General features: G+C 37.5%; 1 protein-coding gene across 1 annotated transcript in view; it reads right to left on the reverse strand.

The window, feature by feature from the left end:
* The window catches only part of DCAF10 (DDB1 and CUL4 associated factor 10), a 49,397-nt gene that overhangs the window by 9,744 nt on the left and 13,398 nt on the right, over positions 1-26,255 (reverse strand). The window contains exon 3 of the mRNA XM_021671502.2: positions 10,928-11,125. Coding sequence (XP_021527177.2) covers positions 10,928-11,125 — 198 coding nt within the window. The remainder of the gene's footprint in view (positions 1-10,927; positions 11,126-26,255) is intronic.

The raw sequence follows: 26,255 nt of genomic DNA on the forward strand, positions 1-26,255 counted from the left end.
GGTGATCCACCTGCCTCGGCCTCCTCCCAAAGTGCTGGGATTACAGGCATAAGCAACCATGCCTGGCCAGAATTTTTTAAAGTTAAACTTTGTCGAGGTAAATTATCTCACTTTTTATTGTTCTGAAAATCTCTTTTTTTTTTTTTTTTTTTTTTTTTTTTTAAGACAGAGTTTCATTCTTGTTGCCCAGTCTGAGTGCAATGGTGCAATCTCGGCTCACTGCAACCTCCACCTACCGGGTTTTAATGCTTCTCCTGCCTTAGCCTCCTGAGTAGCTGGGATTACAGGTGTCTACCACCACATCCAGCTAATTTTTTGTATTTTTAGTAGAGATGAGGTTTCACCATGTTGGCCAGGCTGATCTCCCAACTCCTGACCTCTGGTGATCTACTGCCCTCCCAAAGTGCTGAGATTACAGGCATGAGCCACCATGCCTGGCCTGTTCTGAAAATCTTTATTTCACACTTTTTTTAAGAGACTGGGTCTCCCTCTGTTGCCCAGGCTGGGGCGCAGTGGCACAATCACAGCTCACTGTAACCTCAATTTCCCAGGCTCAAGGGATCCTCCCACTTCATCCTTCCAAGTAGCTGGAACTACAGGTGTGCACCACCACTCCTGGCTAATTTTTAAATTTTTTGTAGAGATGAGGTCTTGCTATGTTGCCCAGGCTAGTCTTGAACACCTGGTCTCAAGTGATCCTCCCACTTCAGCCTCTCAAAGTGCTGAGATTATAAGTATGAGCCACTATGTCCAGCTCAACTCAACTGAATAAATGTTTAGCTGAGCATATAATCTTAGGTTGTTATTATTATTATTTTTTTTTGGTGCTGTTCACATTTTATTTCGAAATAAAATTAGGAAAAGTGAGACAGTGGCGCTGTCTGTGTAGCAGGGTGCAAGAATTCCAGCCCACACTCTGGCCAAACACTGATCAGCTTACATACAGGCTGCCTACCAGTTCAGGAACAGGGTAGGCAAATTAATTCCCTTTAAGGTTAACCAGGATTCCTGACGCCCTATCAAGCTTTCCCTTTACTGTTCATCTGCTGTCATACCCCAGATCCTGCCCACTCCAGAATACATCCATTTTTATTAATCTAAGGAGGAGCATACACTGGTAACCGGCAGAATGGAAACCCGGGAACTCCAGGTCAGTCAGTCACAGGGTGGGCCAGCAGGCTGCTCTGAAGCAGGTTAGTTCCTGATTCCCTACTCACACAGGGGTTGTTATTTCTTTCTGAATATTTAGGATAATGTTCCACAGGGTTCTAGCTTCCATTGTTACTGTTTGTCAGTCTGCTATTAGTCTGACTGTTACTTTGGATAATTTATCTTTTTTACCCCCTCTGGCTAATCTTCTGTCTTTAGAGTACTGAAATTTCATTGGTATATGTAAATTTGGATCTCTGCTTATTTATCTTTATTGGGATTTGTTCGACTTTCCAAGTCTTAAGATTCATATTATTCATATATTCTAAAAGTTTCTCAGTCATTATTCCAATATTGACTTTCACTGATTTTCTCTTCTTTTGGAGCTCCAAATATGTTTCAAACATTTATGTTTGACTCTCCTTGTCTTATAACTTGCTTTTTCATATTTTCTATCTTTTCATTTCCATATGTTATATTCTACGTAACTTTTCAATATCTATCTTCTAATAGATTTTTTTTCTTCTTCTTCTTCTTTTTTTTTTTTTGAGGCAGGGTCTCACTGTGTCACCCAGGCTGGAATGCAATGGTGTGATCTCAGCTTACTGCAACCTCCGCCTCCCGGGTTCAAATGATTCTCCTGCCTTAGCCTCCCAAGTAACTGGGATTACAGATTGCCACCACACCCGGCTAATTTTTGTATTTTTAGTAAAGACAGGGTTTCACCATGTTGGCCAGGCTAGTCTTGAACTTCTATCCTCAAGTGATCCACCCGCCTCGGCCTCCCAAAGTGCTGGAATTACAGGCATGAGCTACTGTGCCCAGGCAGTTTATGCCTTTACTTTAAAATTTGCTTATTGGCTAGGTGCAGTGGCTCATACCTGTAATCCCAGCACTTTGGGAGGCTAAGCGGGGAGGACCATTTGAGCCAGGAGTTAGAGACCAGCATGGGCAACATAATGAGATGCTGTCTCTACAAACAAATTTAAAAGTAGTGAGGCGGAGTGGCATACACCTGTGGTCCCTGTTACTCGAGAGGCTGAGGTAGGAGGATGGCTTGAGCCCAGGAAGTCAAGGTGATAGTAAGCTATGATTGTACCACTGTATTTCAGCCTGAGCGACAGGGTGAGACCCTATCTCAAAAAAAAAAAAAAAATTTTTTTTTTTTTTTTTTTTTTTTTTTGACAGAGTCTCACTCTGTCACCCAGGCTGGATTGCAATAGCACAATCTTGGCCCACTGCAACCTCTGCCTCCCAGATTCAAGCAATTATCCTGCCTTAGCCTTCCAAGTAGCTTGGATTACAGGCGTGTGGCACCACACCAGGCTAATTTTTTTATTTTTAGTAGAGACAGGGTTTCACCATGTTGGCCAGGCTGGTCTTGAACTCCTGACCTCAAGTGATCTGCCCACCTTGGCATCCCAAAGTGCTGGGATTACAGGCGAGAGCCACCATGCCAGGCCTAAAAAAAAAATAAATTATTTTAATGGTGTACTTGATGTCTGAAATACTGTGGAATGGCTAAATCAAGCTAATTAATATATACATTACCTCACATTAGCATTTATGATAACACTTAAAATCTACTTTTAATAAATTTCAATTATATAACAACAGTAAAATGTTATTAACAATGGTCATCATGTTGTACAATATAAATCTCTTGAACTTATTCCTCCTAACTGAAATTTTGTATTTTTTGACCAACATTTCCCCTCTACTGTACTCCAACCACCTGTCCCCAGTCCCAGCTAACCACCATTCTACTATCTGCTTCTATGAGTTTTTGACTTTATTAGATTCTACATATAAGTGATATTTGTCTTTCTGAGCCTGGCTTATTTTGCTTAATATAATGTCCTCCAGGCTCATTCATGTTGTTGCAAATGACAAAATTTCCTTCTTTTTTAAGGCTGAATAGTATTTCGCTGTGTATATTACAACATTTTAAATACATTCATTCATTGATGGATGTTTAGGTTAACTCCGTATGTGGCTATTGTGAATAGTGCTGCAATGAACATGGGAGTGCAGATATCTTTTTGACGGTGATTTAATTTCCTTTGGATATATACCTAGTAGAAGGATTGTTGGACTTATATGGTAGTTCTTTTTTGATTTTTTGAGGAACCTCTACTGTTTTCCATAATTTATATCAAATGACCTTTGTTAACTCTAACTCTGATAATTTCTCTGAGGAATTTTTAAGATTTTCTATATAGATCAGGGGTTAGAAAACTTTGGCCCATGGGCCAAATCTGGCCCACTTACTGGTTTTATTTATTTTTTATAGACAGGGTGTCAATCTGTTACCCAGGCTAGAGTGCAGTGGTGCAATCATGGCTCACTGCAACCTTGAACTCCTGGGCTCAAGGGATCCTCCTGTCTCAGCCTCCTGAGTACTTGGGACTACAGGCGCATATGGCCACAGCTGGCTAATGTTTTAAAATTTTTTTAGAGATGAGGTTTCACTATGTCGCCCAGGCTGGTCTCAAACTCCTGGGATCATGCAATCCTCCTACCTTGGCCTTGCAAAGTGATGGGATTACAGACATGAGCCACTGTGCCTGGCTACTGCCTGGTTTTATAAAGAAAGTTTGTATGAATGCAGCCACATCTATTTATTTATGTATCATCTGTGACAGCTTAGAGACCATATAGTACACAAAGCCTAAAATATGAACTACCTGGTCCTTTACAGAAATAGTTTGCCAACCCCTGATAAATCATCTGTGAATAATAATGTTTTCTTATTTCCAATCCATATATAATTGTTTCCTTCTTCTTTTATTGCACCAACTAGTACCCTCCCCTACTTCACCCCATGACACTGGTGAACAGTAGTGGTAACAGTGAGCAAGTTCTCTTTCCAGATATTATGGAGAAAACTTCTTAAGGTTCACCATTTAAAAATGTGCTGTAAGCCGGGCATGGTGGTTCATGCCTGTAATCCCAGCACTTTGGGAGGCCAAGGTGGGTGGATCACCAGGTCAGGAGATCGAGACCATCCTGGCTAACATGGTGAAACCCTGTTTCTACTAAAAATACAAAAAATTAGCCAGGCATGGTGGCACATGCCTGTAATACCAGCTGCTGGGGAGGCTGAGGTAGGAGAATCGCTTGAACCTGGGAGGCAGAGGTTGCAGTGAGCCAAGATCGCAACGCTGCACTCCAGCCTAGGCGACAGAGCAAGACTCCGTCTCAAAAAAAAAAAAAGTGCTGTAATTTTTTTAGTGTATACTTTTGATACATTTCCTACATTTCCTTCTATCTCAAGTTAATGATTCAAGAATTTAATTGAGGCATAAATTACATGCCATAAAAAGTCACTCATTTTAGGTGTACAATTAAGTAATTTTTGATTAAATTTACAGAGTTGTGCAATCATCGACACAATCCAGTTTTAGATCATTTTCATCACCTTAAAAGATTCCTCCTACCCATTAGCAAGCATTCTCTGTTCCCATTCTCAGCTCCAGGCAACCACTAATCAACTTTCTGTCTCTATAGATTTACCTATTCTGGATATTTCATATAAATAGACTCATACAGTAAGTAGTCTTTTGCAAGTTGGCTTTTTTCACCCAGCATAATTTTTTGAGGTTCATTCATGTTGTAGCATGTATCAAGTCTTTGTTCGTTTTCATTGCCAAATATTATTTTGTTGCATAAATATAACACATTTTGTTTATTTATCACTTGCTGGATATTTGGATTAGTTCCATTTTTTGCTTATTATGAGTGCTACTATAAACATTCATGTACAAGTCTTGGTGTGGCCATATACATTCATTTTTCTTGAGTAGATATCTAGGAGTGGGGTTGGTGGGTCATATGGTAACTCCATGTTTAACATTTTATGAAACTGCCAAATTGTTTTCTAAAGTGACTATTCCATTTTACATTCCCACCAGCAATGTGGGTTTCAGCAATGATGGTGCCAGTTTCTCCAAACCCTTGCCAATACTTGTTACAGATTAATAATATGGAGTCTTCTAATCCATGAACGTGGAATACCTCTCCATTTATATACATTACATTTATATTCCCTTTGGCAATGTTTTATAGTTTTCAGTGTACAAATCTCATATTTATTTTGTTAAATTTATTCGTACGTATTTTACCCTTTTTGATGCTATTGTGAGTGAAATTATTTTCTTCATTCATTTTTGGATTGTTCATTGCTTATAAGTAGAAATATAATTGATTGTATTAATCTTGTATATCTTTTCAATTGACTAAACTTGTTTCTTAGGTCTAGTGGATTTCTTGGTAGTTCCTTACTATTTTCTATATACAGGAACATATCTCCTGCATATGAAGACAATTTTACTTCTTGCTTTCCCATCTGAATGTCTTTTCTTTCTTTTTCTTACCTGATTGCACCTCCAGTGCAATGTTGTACCTCCAGTATAATATCAAATAAAAGTGGTGAGAGCCTTGCTTCCAATCTTAGGGGGAATACATTGAGTCTTTCAATGTTAAGCAAGATTCTTAGCTGTTGAATACATTCTCTTTTATGCCTAGTTTTATCACAAAGAGATTTTTGTCAAGTGCTTTTCTGTCTTGATCATATGGGTTTTGACCTTTATTAGTATGATGTGTTATATTAACTGATTTTGGTAGTTAAACCAATCCTGTATTCCTCGGATAAATTCCACTTGTTGATGACATAAAAATGTTTTACATATATTGTTAGCTTTGCTAATATTTTGTTGAGGATTTTTCCATCCGTTTTTTCAGAGTTTTTTTTTTTTTTTTTTTTTTTTTTTTTTGAGACAGAGTTTCGCTCTTGTCCCCCAGGCTGGAGTGCAACGGTGTGATCTCAGCTCACTGCAACCTCCTGGGTTCACATGATTCTCTTGCCTCAGCCTCCCAAGTAGCTGAGATTACAGGCATGTGCCACCACACCTGGCTAATTTTTGTATTTTTAGTAGAGATGGGGTTTCACCATGTTGGCCAGGCTGGTCTCAAACTCCTGACCTCAAGTGAACCACCTGCCTCCGCCTCCCAAAGTGCTAGGATTACAGACGTGAGCCAACGCACCTGGCTGTGTAGTTTCTGTTCTTATGGTGTCTGTCTGGTTTGGTATCAGGATAATACTAGACTCAAAGACTGAGTTGGAAAACATCCTATCTCCTCTATATTCTGGAAGAGTTTATGAAGGATTATTATAATTTACTAGGTAAATATTTGGTAGAATTATTCAGTGAAGCCATTTGATTCTGGTCTTTTCATGTGGGAGTATTTTTAAATTACCAATTCAGGCCAGGCACAGTGGCTCACACCTGTAATCCCAGCAACTTTGGGAGGCAGAGGTGGGCAGATCACCTCAGGTCAGGAGTTTCAGACCAGCCTGACCAACATGGTAAAACCCCATCTCTACTAAAAATACAAAAATTAGCCAGGAGTGGTGGAGGGCGCCTGTAATCCCAGCTACTTAGTAGGCTGAGGCGGAAGGATCACTTGAACCCAGGAGCCAGAGGTTGCAGTGACTGACTCCATCTGGAAAAAAAAAAAAATTTACCAATTCAATTTCTTTACCTGCTGTAGGTCTATAAATCTACAGATTTTCTATTTATCTTAAGTCAGTTTCAGTAATTTATGACTCCCTAGGTATCTTATCTGTTCATCTATGTTGCCTAATTTGTTGCCATAAAGTTGCTCATAGTATTCTTTATTAATCCTTTTGATTTCTGTAAGGTTGGTTATGATGTCTCCTTTCTTTTGTTTTTAATTAGGACTAAATGTTGAATCTTATTCCTCATTTGAAACAATCATACAGCTTTATCCATTTTATCTGTTAATGTGGGTAATTATATTAATAGAATTTCTATTGATATACCATCTTTTCATTCCTTGAGTAAGCCCAACTTGTCATGATATTTACTATATTGTAGGGTTCAATTTCCTTGTATTTAGAATATTTGTATTTACATTCATATTACAGATTGGCATTTCTTTCTTTTCTTTTCTTTTCTTTTTTTTTTTTTTTTGAGGCAGAGTCTTGCTCTGTCACCAGGCACCAGGCTGGAGTGCAGTGGCACAATCTTGGCTCACTGCAACCTCCATCTCCTGGGTTTGAGCAATTCTTCTGCCTCAGCCTCCCGAGAAGCTGAGACTACAGACGCATGCCACCACGCCCAGCTAATTTTTGTATTGTTTTTAGTAGAGACGGGGTTTCACTATGTTGGCCAGGATGGTCCCAATCTCTTGACCTCGTGATCCGCCCACCTTGGCCTCCCAAAGTGCTGGGATTACAGGCGTGAGCCACCATGCCTGGCCGTTTTTTTAAATATTATCTTTGTTAAGTTTGGGTATCAAGGTTATACTGGTTTTTTATAGATGATGCAAGGAGAATTCCCTTTTTCAAGAATCTGATCAGTTTAATAAAGTTAGAATGTTCTCTTATTTGCAGTATTTGGTAGAAGTCACCTGTTAAACTGACAGCCCTGCTCTTTTATTAGTACTGTAGGTAGGTTTTAATATATTTTTTCCATTTCTTTAATGGTTATGGCAGAGGTGATATTCAGAATATTTAAATAACAAGCATTGCATGAACACTTGCCAGTCAGAATAGATGCAGATGGCTGTGCTGGAACAGGGTACTGGAATCACCATATTGTCTAAGGGGGACTTTTGCTACTGAATCATGGGAAGGTTTTGAGGGAGGTATCCCTAGGAGAGAGGCCTGGGTAGTCACTGGGTGTCAGAGGGTAACTCAGAGCAGTGCCTATATACCAATTAGTATGAAAGAAGTTCAATATTTTAATAGTACTTTGGCTAAACCAGTATATAGTGGCTAAATATTAGTCCTGGTAATAGGTCTATTTCAGGTTTTCTATTTCTTCCTTGGCCACTTTTGCTAAGGTGTATTTTTTTAGTAAACTGCCTATGTCATCAAAGTTTTCAACTATATTGGCATAAAGCTTATCTATCATTTTATTCTATATTGTTGTCTCCTTTTTTATTACTGGTATTAGTTATTTGTGACTTTTATTTCTTGATGAAATTTGCCAGAGAATTGCCTATTCAATTAGCTTTTTTCAAAGAGCAGGCTTTTAAAAATCCTCTATTATATTTTCATTTTTAACATCATCAATTTTGTGCTTTTAAACTTATCATTTCCACACATCTACTTGCATTGGGTTTATCCTTTTAGTTTTTTCAGTAAGATGCTTAGTTCCTCAATTTTCAACCTGTATTCAGTATGATTTCTTCTTTGATCCATAAATTATTTAAAAGTGAGACTAAGTCCCTAAACATGAGAATTTTTAATTATTAACTAAATGGTACTAAGATCAGGGAAAATTGTTTGTGTGATAATAGTTCTTCAATACCAGCTAAAACCTACTTTGTAGTTCAGTACATGCTCAATTTTTATACCTGTTCTAAGTTCACTTCAGAGGATGTTTTTACTAGTTTTTGGGAGCAGAATTCTAAATATGTGTAATATATCAAACTTATTAATAAAATTAAAATCCTCCACACCCTTATCCATTTTTGTCTTTTTTTTTTTTTTTTTTTTTTCCTTTTTGAGACAAAATCTCACTCTGTCACCCAGGCTAGAGTGCAGTTCCGCGATCTTGGCTCACTGCAACCTCCACCTCCTGGGTTCAAGTGATTCTCCTGCCTCAGCCTCCCAAGTAGCTGGAATTACAGGCACCAGCCACCATGCCTGGCTAATTTTTGCATTTTTAGTAGAGATGGGGTTTTGCCATGCTGGCCAGGCTGGTCTCAAACTCCTGACCTCAGGTGATCCACCTACCTCAGCCTCCCAAAGTGCTGGGATTACAGGCATGAGCCGTCACGCTTGGCCTAATTTTTGTATTTTTAGTAGAGATGGAGTTTTCAGCATGTTGGCCAGGCTGGTCTCCTGACCTCAAGTGATCTGCTCACCTCAGCCTCCCAAAGTGCTGGGATTACAGGCATAAGCCACTATGCCTGGCCCATTTTTAGCTATCTTATCTATTAGTAAATGAGAGAATGCTGTTAATATTTTCCACTGAGATGGGGATTTCTCACTTCTTTCTTGTAATTCTGTCTACTTTTTCTTTTTTTTTTTTCTTAGCATTTATATTAGCTTGATACTTTTGCTTTTTATAGTTTTACACTATGTTTTTAGGTGCATATAAGCTGATAATTCTTTTATATTTTATGAAATGAATCTTTTGTTAGAGAACCTTTTTATCAATAATAATGCTTTTTGCCTTAAAGTTTATTTTATCTGCTATTAATTTAGTTATAACCGTTTTGCCTTTGATGAATGATTATGTTTTTTTCTCATCCTTTTACTTTCAACTTTCCCAGGTTTGTATGCTTTAACTGTGTCCCTTACAAAGAAAATATAGTTCTGTTTTATTTTTAATCTAATTTAACACTATTTTTAACTGGACAGTTTCATCCATATATGTTTATCACAATTATTAATATTTGGATTGAAGCTTAGGTTATCTGCCTACCAGTTTTATGCTTTGTGAAATAACAAAAAATATTTTTCCTGAAGTTCAGGAAACTCATTTTATAAGCCAGTTTTCATCATTAACTATATGACTTGCTCTCCTTCTTATATAATTTTCTCCAACATTTTTAGTTGCAGTATATGACTAGTTTTGTGCTTCCCAATTTACCTGTTCTTTTGAATAATTCTCTTTTTTTCCTTCCCTTCTCTGCTTCTATGGGATTAATCATGTTTTATTAGTTTTTTACCCTCTACTAATTTGGAAGTTATCATTTATATTTCTGTTCAAATTTTATTTCTAAATTTTAGTAAACAAATTCATTTAGTAGGTATGCTTGTCTTTGTCTAACGATAACCAATAGTTTTGTCTTCCACTCAAAGAGTATTGATAGCTAGAAATCTCTAAGAATAGCCCCTCTCTTTTTACATATGACTTCTAAAAAGAATATTTCAGAAATGATGGCCACACAAAATGGCTCATGCCCATAATCCCTGTACTTTGGGAGCCTGAGGCAGGAGGATCACTTGAGCCCAGAAGTTTAAGACCAGCCTGGGCAGCATAGCGAGAACCCCTCTCTACAAAAAATAAAAAATCGGGGGGCATGAATGATCATGGTGTGTTTACTACATTATCATTTCACCATGGCTAGCAAAGCAGGCATATTTTAATTATTTTTCAAACCTCAACTCTTTAAATGTCAGTTTCTTTATAAGGAGACATTTTACTGGAATGTTTCACAACAGAGGCATAAAGGGCATTTTAGGTGGGACAATTAGTCCACTGTGCACACTGATCTGTGTACTGCAGGATGTTTAGGAACTCTGGTCCTTGCTGACTAAATGCTAGTAGTTATCTCTCTTCCCCCATAGTGACAACCAAAACTGCCCCAGGCTTTATTTCCAAACATTCCCTTTCAGATCAGTACCACTCCAAATGAAATCTACTCTTTCGATGCATGAAAACAAAGAACAAATATTACAAAATAAATGTATGTAGAATTGGAGGAGCAAAAAATGAGAAATAGTTTAGTTTCACAGGAGAAATAACAAAAATATTTTTTCCTTAAATTCAGGAAACTCTGTAAGCCAGTTTTCATCATTAACTATACTAGTTGGATTCCTTCCTAGATAATTTTCTCCAAAATTTTTAGTTACAATATATGACTAGGTACAAGTAACAAAAGATATCATCACTTTTTGATTGTTTTTCCTAAAGCCAATTTCTTTCTTGAGGCTAGGACAGAACACTGAATTTGTTCACCATCTTTAAAAAAATGTTTTTGTTCGTAATCCTAACATGATCTCCTATTCACAAACCTGTTAGTGTCCCAAATAATGACATTTCCATCAAATCCTGATGTTACTAAGAGTCTTGTATTAGTATCATATTCGATGTTCTTCACCCAGCTTGTGTGACCATGTAAAGTGCATACTTTGGTGTTCAATTTTCTCAGATCCCATAGTGCTATTGTAGTGTCATCAGAGCAGGTAGCAAACAGCCGGTTATCAAGAAATCTATAAAAGCAGAAACAAAACCCTGGTTCATTTAATCTCTTTTTAAAGGAAACTTGATTTAAGAAACAGTCACTATATTACCTAGTCAAGAAATAAATAAAAAGGACTACACACTCACTATATAAACCCAGTGACCCTGATATACTATAAAAAGTATACTTCACATAATCACAGAGCCAGGATACTATGCTTTAATGACAGTCACATTGCAATTGGATCCATTTGCTTTAAATTACCGATTTTTATTTGGAATTGGAAATAGGGGTAAGTGTTTGGAAAACAGTGATAGAAGGGAAAAAAAGAACTTGAGAATCTGTATAGGAAATAAAAATGATAAGAGAGAATTTAATAGGAGATAGAGGAAGTTTTGAAGACTTGATTGTTGAGAGGGACACAACACACAAAATCAAAATCATGAGAAATATGTGCTCTGCTACAAGGAACATCTTTTTCTATTTAGAACACATTTACATACAAAAATTGCTAAAAGAATTGCCATTATTTTAAATCTTTTAACTCAAGGTTATTTGCCAAATAATCTCTTAGCAACATTTTATTAGGACCAGTCAAGATTAAGAAATAGACTTAAAATACTCTATAATTCAGACTTTTTATTATTTTACACTAACTTCTTAATCCTTAATGACAATATATTTAATACAAATACTTAAAAAATAAACTATTCATACTGAATTTTTGTTTAACATTAGAATGCTTTCTTTAATACATGCTGTTATCCTAATCTCTTACAGAAGAAATGAATTCTGGCGCTTCTTCCAAGATAAATTTATATATAATTGTCAGAAATCAACCTCAATATCCACAAATACCATAATGACCTTCCTAAAATTGATCATGGTTTTCAAATGCCAGGCCTTTACAAAGGTTCTTTCTGTTACCTGAAACAACCTTTCTCCTGCCCATTGATCTGGCTAATTCTTGCTTTCTTTTTAATACAGTCATGTGTGGCTTAATGATGGAATACATTCTGAGAAATGTGTCATTAGGTGATTTTGTTGTTGTGTGAACATCATAGAGTGTACTTACACAAACCTAGATGATATAGCCTACTACACACTGAGGTTATATGGTATATAGCCTATCATTCATAGGCTACAAATGTGCATAGCATGTTTCTGTACTAAATACTGTAGACAGCTGTAACACAATTGTAAGTATTTCTATATCGAAAGATAGAAAAGATACAGTGAAAGTACTGTATAAAATATTTAAAATGTTACACCTGTAAAAGGCACTTACCTTCAATGGAGCTTGCAGGAGTGAGAGTTGCTCTGGATGAGTCAGTGAGTGAGGATTGAGTCAGTGTGAAGGCCTAGGGCATTACTGTCTGTTATTGTAGACATTATAAACACTGTACCCTTAGGCTACACTAAATTAATTTAAAAATTTTTCTTCAGTAATAAATTAACATTAGATTACTATAGCTTTTTTTACTTCATGAATTTTTAATTTTTTAAACTTCATTCTTTTGTAATAACAGCTTAAACACAAACACATTGTACAACTGTACAAAAATGTTTTTTCTTTATATCCTTGTTTTATAAACTTTTTTATATTAAAATGTTTACTTTTTAAACTTTTTTGTTATAAACAAAGACACACTTTAGCCTAGTCCTACACAGGGTCAAAATCGTCAATATCACTGTCTTCCACCTCCACATCTTGCCTCACTGGAAGCCCTCCAGAGGCAATAACACACACAGAGCTGTCATTTCCTGATAACAATGGCTTCTTCTGAAATACCTTCTGAAGAACCTACCTCAGGCTGTTTTACAGTTTACTTTTTTTAAAAAAAAAAAAAAAAAGGAGGAGTACATTCTAAAATAACAATAAAAAGTATAACATAGTAAGTATTAAGCAATAGGAACTTTTCAGCTCCATTATAATCTTCTGGAACCACTGTTGTATATGGCATCACTCACTGAAACGTTATAATCTTCTGGAACCACTGTTGTATATGGCGTCACTCACTGAAACGTTAACGTGGAGTATAACAGTATTCAGCTGTTATCCCCTCCAGGACTCCTTCCCTGTTTAACCAGCCTGGTAGACCTACCAATTCTCTGAGTTCCCAAAGCATTCTGGGAGCTTCTATTGTAATACTCAATATTATACTGTAAGGAACAACTTTACAAGGCTATAAACTCCTTGAAGGCAGAAAGAACCTGTCTGCCTAGGCTCATGGTTAGATCTGCAGTATATAATACACATGGTGCCAGACACATATGCATTCAACAAATAATTATAAAAGAAAAGAATATATAAAAAAAATGAAAGCGGAGTTCACTGCCCAGCAGAAAAGACATTGTAACTACATAATTACACAAAATAATTGTGTGGAGGGTGGCTGGGAAAGACTTCATGATGGTATCATTTGAATTGACTAAAAGATGAGCAGGAAATCCCTAAGTGGTCAAAGGTTAAGCAAAGGTGGCATGTAAGGGGATGGTGTCCTCTGAGAAGCAGCAGTTAGGAGTGCTGTGTGTGGGAAAGTAGAGATGAGTAGGGAATACATTATGGATTTATTCTATGGTGATTTCCAGTAACTATTTTTTAATTATAAAAATACATTTCCTGGCCAGGTATGGTGGTAGCTCATGCCTATAATCTCAACACTTTGGGAGGCCGAGACGGGCGGATCACTTGAGCTCAGGAGTTCAAGATCAACCTGGGCAACATGACAAAACCCCATCTCTTATTTTAAAAAGAACAATAACAAAAAACATTTCTATTGAAAATACTTTTAATGAAAAAAAATCCATCACAAAAATAATCACTTTCTTGGTGTTTAGCTTAATTTCTAGGTTTTAAACCTAATTCTTTTTAATTTTTTTTTTTTGAGACGAGTCTTGCTCTATCCCCCAGGCTGGAGTGCAGTGGCACGATATTGGCTCACTCCAAACTCCGTTTCCTGGATTCAAGTGAGTCTCATGCTTCAGCCTTCAGAGTAGCTGGGATTACAGGTGCCCGCCACCACACCCGGTTAATTTTTGTATTTTTAGTAGAGACAGGGTTTCATCAGGTTGGCCAGACTTGTCTTGAACTCCTGACCTCAGATGATCCGCCCGCCTCGGCCTCCCAAAGTGCTGGGATTACAGGGGTGAGCCACCATGCCCGGCTTCTTTTTAAAATGAATATGCAATTGTGGGGTATTTGTATTGCTTGTAATTTTTTACTACTAAAAAAACACTAAGATGAGCATACTTACAGCCAAATATTAATCACATCCCTATTTATTTCTCTAAGTATATTCCCAGAAAAACATATTGCTAAAATAGAATTTTTTTTAATGTGCATTTTTTAAAAATATAGTCAAATTGTCCTCCAGAAAAACATACCAATATACAATTCCACCAGCAGTTAGAAGAGTGTCCATTTTCCAAATTGTTGCCACATAGGTCTTTAAAAAAAAAAAATTTAAGTGCTAGGGAAAAAAAAAGTCATCTTAAGTTGAAACTTTTATTTTTAGTAAAGTTGAACCTTTTTCACATTTATTAGAAAATTATGTCTTTGCTGTTCATGTTCCTTGCTGATTTTACAACTGTAGTATTAATTACTGAGTTGTAAAAAATATCTTTAAATATGTCAGTTTTTCGAATACTGTGCATTGTATATATTTTTCTATCTATTTCTATATTTTAATATGGTTTATGTTTTCTTACCGTATCAAAATTTTAATTCCTTTTTTCTTGAGACAGGGTCTCACTCTGTTGCCCTGGCTGGAGTGCAGTGGTGATTATGGCTCACTGCAGCCTCAACCTCCCAGGCTCAAGCAATCCTCCTGTCTCAGCCTCCTGAGTAGCTGGGACTACGGGCACATGCCACCATGCTCAGCTAATCAAAATTTTAATTCTTATATTGTCAAATCCATTTTTCCCTTATAGGTTTACCTTTACTGATTATGCTTTTTTTGTTAATGTTTGAGACTGAGTTTTGCTCTTGTTGCCCAGGCTGGAGTACAATGGCATGATCTCAGCTCACTGCAACCTCTGCCTCCTGGCTTCAAGCAATTCTCCTGCCTCAGCCTCCCAAGTAACTGTGACTACAGGCATCCACCACCATGCTTGGCTTATTTATTTATTTATTTATTTAGGATGTTGTCTCACTCTGTCTCCTGGGCTGCAGTGCATGGCATGATCTCTATTCACTGCAACCTCCACCTTCTGGGCTCAAGTCATTCTCCTGCCTCAGCCTCCAGAGTAGCTGGGATCACAGGCACCCGCCACCACACCCAGCTAATTTTTGTATTTTCAGTTGAGACAGGGTTTCACTATTTTGGCCAGGCTGGTCTTGAACTCCTGGCCTCAAATGATCTGCCCGCCTCAACCCCCCAAAGTGCTGGGATTACAGGTGTGAGCCACCATGCTCGGCCCTGATGATGCTTTTTAAAGTAAAACTAGTTCAATGACTTCCATATTTGACAGAAATTATGTGACTGAGACTGGGCACTGTGGCTCATGTGTAATCCAGCACTTTGGGAGGCTGAGGACAGCTGATCATTTAAATTCAGGAGTTTGAGACCAGCCTGGGCAACATGCTGAGACCTTGTTTCTACAAAAAATACAAAAATTAGTCAAGTGTGTTGGCACGCACCTGTAGTCCCAGCTGCTCAGGAGGCTGAGGCAAGAGAATTGTTTGAGCCAGGGAGGCAGATGTTGCAGTGAGTTGAGATAGCGCCATTGCACTCCAGCCTGGGCGACAGGAGTGAAACCCTGTCTCAAAAAACATAATTGAGAAAAATATATACAAAAAATATGTTCTAAAAGGCTACTGTAAAGTTAGTAAAACTTTTTTTTTTTTTTGAGACAGAGTTGTTGCTCTTGTTGCCCAGGCTGGAATGCAATGGCGCGATCTCGGCTCACTGCAACCTCTGCTTCCCGGGTTGTTCAAGGGATTCTCCTGCCTTAGCCTCCCAAGTAGCTGGAATTACAGGTGCCTGACACCATGCCCAGATAATTTTTTCTGTGTGTGTATTTTAGTTAAGATGGGGTTTCACCATGTTGACTAGGCTGGTCTTGACCTCCTGACCTCAGGTAATCCACCCACCTCAGCCTCCCAAAGTGCTGGAATTATGGGCATGAGCCACCACGCCTGGCCTAGTCAACCTTTTTTAAAAAAATTGAGCATATTCATATATTTGAAAAAAATTGTTTTAAATAACAAAGATATTTTATTCAGTCTACAGAAAATACTTAATGCACAGAGAGATTTAAAACCCCAGTGGGTTTTTTTTGGGGGGGAACAGTTTCACTCTTGTTGCCCAGGTTGGAGTGCAATGGCGCAATCCCAGCTCACTGTAACCTCCCACTCCCAGGTTCAAGCAATTCTCCTGCCTCAGCCTCCGAGTAGCTGGGATTACAGGCATGTGCCACCACACCTGGCTAATTTTGTATTTTAAGTAGAGACAGGCTTCCTCCATGTTGGTCAGGCTGGTCTCAAACTCCCTGCCTCAGGTGATCTGTCCGCCTTGGCTTCCCAAAGTGCTAGGATTACACGCATGAGCCACTGTGCCCAGCCAAGAAAGGATTTTTTAAGATACAAAAAGCATAAATAATTAAGGATTGATCAGTTCAACTGCTTAAAAATTTTAAACTTCATTGTAATCAGAGACATTATAACAATGTGAGAAGATAGGCTATAGTTGGTAGGAGAAGATGTAAAGATATATTCAATGTACACAACCAGAAGAGGATTAGTATATAGGTTATTTAAGATAATGCTTTAGCAAAATAGGCAGAGAATCATGTAAGATAAACTACAATGAGCTATAGAAAGATTTTCAAGCTTATTATTTATTATGGAAGTGCAAATAAAAATAATAAATACCAAGTGTTGGCAGAAAAATGCTTGGTATTTCTCTTGAAATGTTGAGAAATACACACTCAGATATTACTGATGAAGTATAAATTTGTAACATTATTTTGAAGAGCAGTTTAGCAATATATGGTGAAGGTGAAGATTAATTTTTTTAAATAATTAATGCAGGCTGGGCATGGTGGCTCATAATCCCCCGCAAAAAAAACTCCTTTCTTACACTTAGAAATCCCCCCCTAAAAAAAAAAAACTCCTTTCTTACACTTAGAACACAACTGTATTATATACTTTCTCCTAAAATTTTAAAGGTTTGCTTTTATAATTAGATCTTTAATCTAACTGGAAGTTATTTTCACTTATGGTGTGAAGTAGAGATCTAATTTTATTCTATTTTTTTATACATGTAGCCAAACTTCTCTTTTCCATTTCCACCCCCTGCTGACTCATAATGCCCCTACTATCACATACAACATTTTTATAGATACATAGGTCTGTTTCTGGGATATTCCATTGTCACTTGATCTACTCTAGTTTTAAGACTGCATGCTATAGGCATGCACCACCATGCCTGGTTCTTATTATTCTATGTAAGTTTTAAGATCAAGTTTTGTGAAAAACTCTGTTGGTATTTTAACTAAAACTACACTGAATTTATAGAATAATTTGGGGAGAATCAACTTTATGATACTGACTTTTTGCCTCCAGAGAAGATTTGCATTTCTTTGTTTGTTTTCCTTTTTTTTTTTTCTTTTCTCTGAGAGGGGTTCTTGCTCTTTTGCTCAGGCTGGCCATGAACTCCTGGGCTCAGCCTCGGCCTCCCAGGAAGCTAGGACTACAGGTGTGTGCCACTGCGCTTGGCAGACTTACATTTGTTTTTACAGGTACATGACAGTGCTTCCAACCTGGATCCAATTGAAAATTGTTGGCTGGAGATTTTGAACCATATGGTAGTGTGAATTTAGGTCCCATACATGCATGAGTGCTGGACTGTGGTTAGATATTCACAGAAGAGGGCCAGGCACAGTGGCTCATGCCTGTAATTCCAGCACTTAGGAAGGCCGAGGTGGGAGGATTGCTTGAGGTCAGCAGTGTGAGAGAAGCCTGGGCAACATAGCAAGACCCTGTCTGTAAAAAAAAAAAGGTTTTTTTTTTTTTTTTTTTTTGAGACGGAGTTTCGCTCTTGTTACCCAGGCTGGAGTGCAATGGCGCGATCTCGGCTCACCGCAACCTCCGCCTCCCGGGTTCAGGCAATTCTCCTGCCTCAGCCTCCTGAGTAGCTGGGATTACAGGCACGCACCACCGTGCCCAGCTAATTTTTTGTATTTTTAGTAGAGACGGGGTTTCACCATGTTGACCAAGATGGTCTCGATCTCTTGACCTCGTGATCTGCCCGCCTCGGCCTCCCAAAGTGCTGGGATTACAGGCGTGAGCCACCGCGCCCGGCCAAAAAGTTTTTTTAAATAGCCAAGGTAGTGGCACACACACCTATAGCCACAGTTACTCGGGAGGTTGAAATGGGAAGATCCCTTGAGCTATGCAGTGAGCTATGATCATGCCACTGAACTCCAGCTTGGGCAACAGAGTGGGACTCTGCCTCTAAAATAAAATTTTATTTCATTTTTATTTAAAATATTTTATTTTAGAGAGAGAGTCTCTCTCTCTAAAAGGATTAGTATGTAGGTTATATAAGATAACGCTTTAGCAAAATAGGCAGAGAGAGAGTCTCTCTCTAAAATAAAAATAAAATAAGATATTCAGCCACTCCTCTCCCCAATGCCACAGCCTAGATGAACAAGATGGTTTATCTCTAGATCACCTTTTTGCTGAAAGTAAGCACTTTTGGGGTCACAGCCTATGCAGAGTCACTTTCTACTAAACTCCTCACCTTAAACTGGTTCTAGAATTAATTCTCCTGCTCCCTTTACTTCTCATACTTGTCAGAACAGAAGCTCAAGATCATCAGTACTTGGCAGAAGCCTTCAGGGTAAAAGCCAACTGAATACCTGTTTACTTCTTTGCATTCCTGATTCCATTTCATTTTTGGCCCATGGACTCGTTTCTTTCTTATGAGCTCAACTACACATTAGAAAAATATAGGCTAGGCACGGTGGCTCACACCTGTAATCCCAGCACTTTGGGAGGCTGAGGCAGGTGGATCACCTGAGGTCAGGAGTTCGAGACCCACCTAACCAACATGGAGAAACCCAATCTCTACTAAAAATACAAACTTGGCCAGGCATGGTGGTGCATGCCTGTAATCCAGGCTACTCAGGAAGGCTGAGGCAGGAGAATCACTTGAACCCGGAAATGGAGGTTGTGGTGAGCCAAGATCATGCCATTGCACTCCAGCCTGGCAACAAGAGCTAAACTCCGTCTCGGGGAAAAGAAAAAAATACATATACATTACATTTTATCCAGCATTTGTTTTTAATTAGAAACACTGTTCAGGATATTTTTTGTTGTTAAAAACATGTATTTGTTTAATGTAAATACATTAAATCTAACACCATTTTGGTAACTCTGTTTTACATCTTTTCTTTTTGTTTTTGTTTTCTACCTGCTTGTTTGCTTGCTTGTTTTTGAGATCTCAGATGCAGAAGGTGGGGTTAATCATACTTTTATCCTATTGTAGCATGTTTTCATCACCAATCTTTGCAAGGTTCCCAGGTCACTTTTTTGTCTAAGCATTTGTTTCCATTTATCCCCACCTCCAACTTTCATTTCCTCCCCTACCCATTTATGCAATGATTTTGTTCTGATTGCAGTGTAGTGATACATTGCTTCTGTGCTTCTATATGTTAGTGTTCTTACGAAATAGGTATTCTGGTCTTATTTGGGTGTATGTTTTATTTGCATAAATGATAATGTATTACATATTCTGCTTTTTCTTCATTCTAAAAACCTACTAGGTTCTGAAATCTCATACATGTGGCACAGGTATATCTAATCTGGGTTCCCATTGCCAAACATCACCCTGGCATCACCTGACACATTTCACCTGTGCATTCTCCCATTGATGGTGGGCACCCAGCTGGCTCCAGTGCTCTACCACACACTTAAACTACACCAAACAACCTCAGACCTGTGGTCTCTTGTGGATCCCACAGGAATGTCTCTGGACTGTATACTCCTGCTGGGTCATAGCGTTAGTAGCCCCAGATCCTCCCAGAAAGGTTGTAGCATCCACACCCCATCAACCATTATGACACAGAACCCATCCATGCCAACATTTGGCTTATCCAGCTTTTAAATTTTTGCCAGTCCAATAGATGTAAAGGGGCATTTTATTCTAATCCTCATTTGTGTGATTACTAACTTTGAGCTTCTCTTTACATACATAATAGCTGTGGGGGTTTCCTTTCTATCAACTGTTTGTCCATATCCTTTGCCCATTTTTCTACTGGGGTTGCCATCCTTATTTTTATTTGCAGGACTCCTTGTATATTCTGGGTATTAATCCCTTATCAGTTTTTAACATTGTAAATACCTTTTCTTATTTGTTCAGCTATGCATTAACTCTGTTCATATTGCTTTTTTTAAAAGAAATATTCCATTTTTTAAACTTTTTTTTTTTTTTTTTTGAGACAGAGTCTCACTCTGTTGCTCAGGCTGGAGTGCAGCAGTGAAATCTCAGCTCACTGTAGCCGCCACCTCCGGGGTGGCGGCTACAGTGATTCTCCTGCCTCAACTTCCCGGGTAGCTGGGATTAGAGGTACATGCCACCACGTCTGGCTAATTTTTGTTTTTTGGGTGTTTTTTTGGTATTTTTAGTAGATACAGGCTTTCACCATGTTGGCCAGGCTAGTTTCCAACTCCTGACTTCAGGTGATCCACTTGCCTTAGCCTCCCAAAGTGCTAAGATTCCAGGCATAAGCCACCCTGCCCAGCCACTTTTCTAAACTGTTTAGTTCAGAAGTACATGTGTAGGTTTGTTATATAGCTAAACTTGTGTCATAGAGGTTTGTTGTGCAGATTATTTAGTCACTCAGGTATTAAGCCTAGTACTCATTGGTTATTTTTCCTGATCCTCTCCCTCCTCCCACCCTCCACTCTCTGGAAGGCCCCAGTGTCTGTTGCACCCCTCTATGTGTCCACCATGTGTTCTCATCATATAGCTCCCACTTCTAAGTGAGAACATGCAGTATTTGGTTTTCTGTTCCTGCATTAGTTTGCTAAAGATAATGGCCTCTAGCTCTATCCATGTTCCTGCAAACGACATGATCTCATTCTCTTTATGGCTGCATAGTATTCCATGGTGTATATGTACTACATTTTCCTTATCCAGTCTGCCATTGATAGGCATTTAGGTTGATTCCATGCCTTTGCTATTGTGAATAGTGCTGCAGTGAACATATGCATGCATGTGTCTTTATTCCTTTGGGTATATACCCAGTAATGGGACTACTGGGTCGAATGGTAGTTGTTTTTAGGTCTTTGAGGAATCACCACACTGTTTTCCACAATGGTTGAATAATTTACACTCTCACCAACAGTGTATAAGTGTTCCTTTTTCTCCATAACCTCGCCAGCATCTGTATTTTTTTGACTTTTTAATAACAGCCATTTGTTCAGGATATTTTAAAATCTCCTACTGCCTAATTTTTATCTGCTTGATTTACCAATTTTGGACAGAACTGTATTAAAATATCTCACTATCATTGTAGACTTCTAATTCTTTATAATTCTGTTTTTGCTTTGTGTATTTTAAGGCTATATTTAAGGTGCATTCAGGTTCATAATTATTATATCTCCTGGGTAGACTTTTCCTTTTATTAATGTGTACTGTTTCATTTTATATTTATTAAAGCCTTTGGTCTTTCATCTGTCTGATATTGATCATTTTTATCAGTATTCTTTTCCCATTTCTCAGTGGTTTTATTTTTGGTACTGCTAAATAGCGATAGATCAACAGATAAATAATTTGGCTTTTTATTCATATTATTGACTCTTAATAAAGAAGATTAGTCTATTTATATTTACTTTGAACTACTCATATATTTGGAACTCTTTCTACTTCTTGTTTTCTATATTCTATTTATGATCTCTCTTTTTTTGCTTAAATTTTTTTTTATTTTTTTAAACTCTTACTGAAATGATTAAGTTTTCACTATTTTCTTTTGCCCTCCTGCTGCTGCTTTCAGAGGTATAATGGTTTGTATTTCCATTATTTTAGTCATCTTTTTTCATCACATATATTTAATTATATATTTTCTAGAAGAGTTTTAAATTACTTATTTTTGTCTTCCTCTTGAACATGAAGAGGGCCTAAACATATTATACCTTCCCACTTAACAAAACTCCCCCATGCATACAATTTATTTGTTGTTACAATCTAGAACCATACTGTCCAATTTGGTAATGTAGCCATTACCTACATTTGCTTTTGAGTTCTTGATAGGCAGGTCTGAATTAAGATATGTTCTAATGACCAGGTGCGGTGCCTGATGCCTGTAATCCCAGCACTTTGGGAGGCCGGGTCAGGCGGATCACTTGAGGTCAAGACCAGCCTGGCCAATGTGGTGAAACCCCTCTCTACTAAATACACAAAAATTAGCTGAATGTGGTGGCATTTGCCTGTAATCCCAGCTTCTTGGGAGGCTGAGGCACAAGAATGGCTTCAGTCCAGGAGATGGAGGTTGCAGTGAACCGAGATCGTGCCACTGCACTCCAGCCTGGGTGATAAAGTGAGACTCTGTCTCAAAAAAAAAAAGAAAAAAGATGTGCTGTAAGTATAAAATTCAAACTGGATTTTGAAGACTTAGCATGAAAAAAATGAAAGTAAAATATCTCAATAATTTTTATATTGATTACATGTTGAAATGATAATATATTGGACATACTACGTTAAATGAGTTATTAAAAATTAATTTTATCTTTTTTCTTTTTTAATGAGACTATAAAATTAAAAATTACATATGTGGCTAGCATTACATTTTTATTGGATAGTACTAATCTAGAGTTTTAATTTTAATTTTGTTTTACATGTACCCCCCAAAGCTCCTAATTCTTTTCTTCCTCCTATTAATGACAGTTAACATTTTACCTAATTAAATTCTTCAGTCTGGATTAACAGTTTACTTGGATATAACATGGTATTGAACATTATTTTGCCTTCATATTGAATATATTAATATTACTCCATTTTCTCCTGATATCAACCATTGCTAATGAGAAATCTGTTTGTGTAATTATCGTACTTCTGTAGGTAATCTGGCTTCTAACTTTGGTGGCTTCTAAGATTTTCTCTTGATTTTTGGTATTCTAGAGTTTCACCACAACCTGTCTAGATGTGAATTTATCTTTATTTAAACTGCTTGATGCTGGGAACAGGCCCTAAGCCTGTCATAAACAGGTCTTAAAGAAACTGGCCATAAACAAGTTATCTATAGCACTATGACATACTCATGATGGTAGTGACGCACATTGCTGGAGGTTGTTGGTTTACTGGAGTAAGGGAAATAAATGCCTGACCCATACAGGACAGAAGACTGCTTAGGGCGTTCCGGAACCACAAACAATAGCATGAGGGACCCGCACCCTGCCATGTTCCAGTTGCAGTAGATAAATGCGTCAGAGCCTGTTTCTTCCCACTAGTGAAGAATGCTTTGTTCCTTGTGAAGAATGCTTTTCGTTAATCTATAAACTGTAGTAATGATGATTATCACTTGCTTGCTGTCAATAAATATGTGGGTCAAACTCTTTTCGAGGCTGTCAGCCAGGAATGCTGTAACCCCTGATGTTCCACCTTTTGCACTCTATCTCTGTTTCTGTTTCTTAAATCCTTCAGCGCCATCTGGGTTGGGGTCTCCATGACCGAGATGGTCTCAGCAGCTTGACACTATAAAATTCATTTTTGATTTGATGTCTCAGGCCCTTCAGTGCTAAAAATTCTCAGCCTTTGTTATCTTCAAAAATTAGTTTTCTACCAATGTTTTTCTATAACTCTTTATATACACTGTAATCTCTCAATTAATCCTGTCTTTCAACTACTTTTTCATATTTTGACCTTTTTTCTGTGTTCTGTGAATTTTTAGTGCTATATTCTAACTCGTTAATTCATTTATCAGTGGTGTAAAAGGTAAAGTTTATCCCATCTATTGAGTTTTTTATATACCAATGACATAATTTCTTTTTCTTTCTTTTTATAAAGATAGTCTTGCTCTGTCACCTTGCCTGAAAGCCGTGGTGCAGTCATAGATCACTGCAGCCTTTAACTCCTGGGGTCAAGTGATCTCCTGCCTCAGCCTCTCAAGCTACTGCAATTGCAGGTGTTAGCCACCAAGCCAGGCTTGACTTTTTTTTTTTTAATTTTATTTTTCCATAAATTATTGGGGTATGAGGTGGTATTTAGTGACATGAGATATTTAGTGGGGATTTGTGAGATTCTGGTGCACCCATCACCCGAGCATTACACACTGCACCATATTTGTTGTCTTTTATTCCTTGTCCAACCTCCCACTCTTCCCTGCAAGTCCCCAAAACCTAATTGTATCATTCTTATGCCTTTATGTCCTCATAGCCTAGGTCCCACATATCAGTGAGAACATATGATGTTTGGTTTTCCATTCTTGAATTACCTCACTTAAAATAACAGTGTTTAATCTCATACAGGTCATTGCAAATGTTGTTTATCCATTACTTTTTATGGCTGAGTAGTATTCCATTGTGTATAAATATACCACAGTTTCTTTATCCACTGGTTGATTGGTGGGCATTTGGGTTGGTTCCATGATATTGCTATTGCGAATTGTGCTGCTATAAATATGTATGTGCAAGTATCTTTTTCGAATAATGACTTCTTTTCCTCTGGGTAGTTACCCAGTAGTGGGATTGCTGGATCAAATGGTAGTTCTACTTTTAGTTCTTTAAGGAATCTCCACACTGTTTTCCATAGTGGCTGTACTAGTTTACATTCCCACCAGCAGTACAGAAGTGTTCCCTGATCACTGCATCCCCACCAACATCTACTGTTTTTTGATTCTTTGATTATGGCCATTCTTACAGGAGTAAGGTGGTATTGCATTGTGGTTTTGATTTGCATTTACCTGATCATTAGTGATGTTGAGCATTTTTTCATATGTTTGTTGGCCATATAAAGCATTCTTTTTCTGAGAATTGTCTGTTCATTTCCTTAGCCCACTTTTTGATGGGATTGATTGCTTTTTCCTTACTGATTTGAGCTTGTTGTAGATTCTGGATATTATAGATTGTGAAGATTTTCTCCCACTCTGTGAATTGTCTCTTTTTTCTGCTGACTGTTTCTTTGCCATGCCAAAGCTCTTTGGTTTAATTAGGTCTCAGCTATTTATCTTTGTTTTTATTGCACTTGCTTTTGGGTTTTTGGTCATGAAATCCTTGCCTAAGCCAGTGTCTAGAAAGGTTTTTTCAATGTTATCTTCTAGAATTTTTATAGTTTCAGGACTTAGGTTTAAGTCCTTAATCCATCTTGAGTTGATTTTTGGATAAAGTAAGAGATGAGGATCCAGTTTCATTCTCCTACATGTGGCTAGCCAGTTATCCCAGCACCATTTGTTGAAAAGGGTATCCTTTCCCTACTTTATGTTTTTGTTTTTTTGTTTGTTTTGTTTTGTTTTGCTTTGCTTTGCTTTGTCAAAGATAAGTTGGCTCTAAGTATTTGGGTTTACTTCCGGGCAGCTTGACATTTTTAATTTCTAAGAGTTCTAACTAGTTCTTTACTACATTGACTTTTTCTTTTACAATCTCTTTTGTTTCAGTTTTTAAGCTCTCTTTAATTGGAAAGTATCCCTTTATTTATTTATCTGAGCATCCTAAAAAGGCTTAAAAATTTCTCTCAATCATTGGAATACCATGCAGCACTTAAAAAGAATAAGATAATCCCATGAGTATTAATATCAAATGATCTCTAAACATGTTATTAGTTGAAAGAGGCTAGGTAAGTAATAGTATGTATAGAATACTACCATTTATATAAATATATATATACACATATATATGTGGGTATATATATTTATGTTTGTATATGCAAAAACTATCTCAGAAAGGATAGCAAGAAATGGGTAACAGTGATTGCCTGTGGGGAGGTAAACTGGGTGGCTAGGTGACAGAGGTGGAGATAGACTTACTTTTCACTGTTTACCTTTTTTGTACCTTTGAATTTTGTACTATGTGCAGCTATTACCTAGTCAAAAATAAATAATTTATTTTTTAAAATAAAGTCTTTGTTGAACTGCTCCATAAAACTAAATTCATCCAGAGAAATGCATGTTCTGGTGGCTGATTATATATCTTTATAAATTTAGAATTTGGATTATAG

The sequence above is a fragment of the Aotus nancymaae genome, unplaced genomic scaffold, assembly GCF_030222135.1.
Source record: "Aotus nancymaae isolate 86718 unplaced genomic scaffold, 86718_ANA_hifiasm-v0.15.2.pri h1tg000003l, whole genome shotgun sequence".
Lineage (NCBI taxonomy): Eukaryota > Metazoa > Chordata > Mammalia > Primates > Aotidae > Aotus > Aotus nancymaae.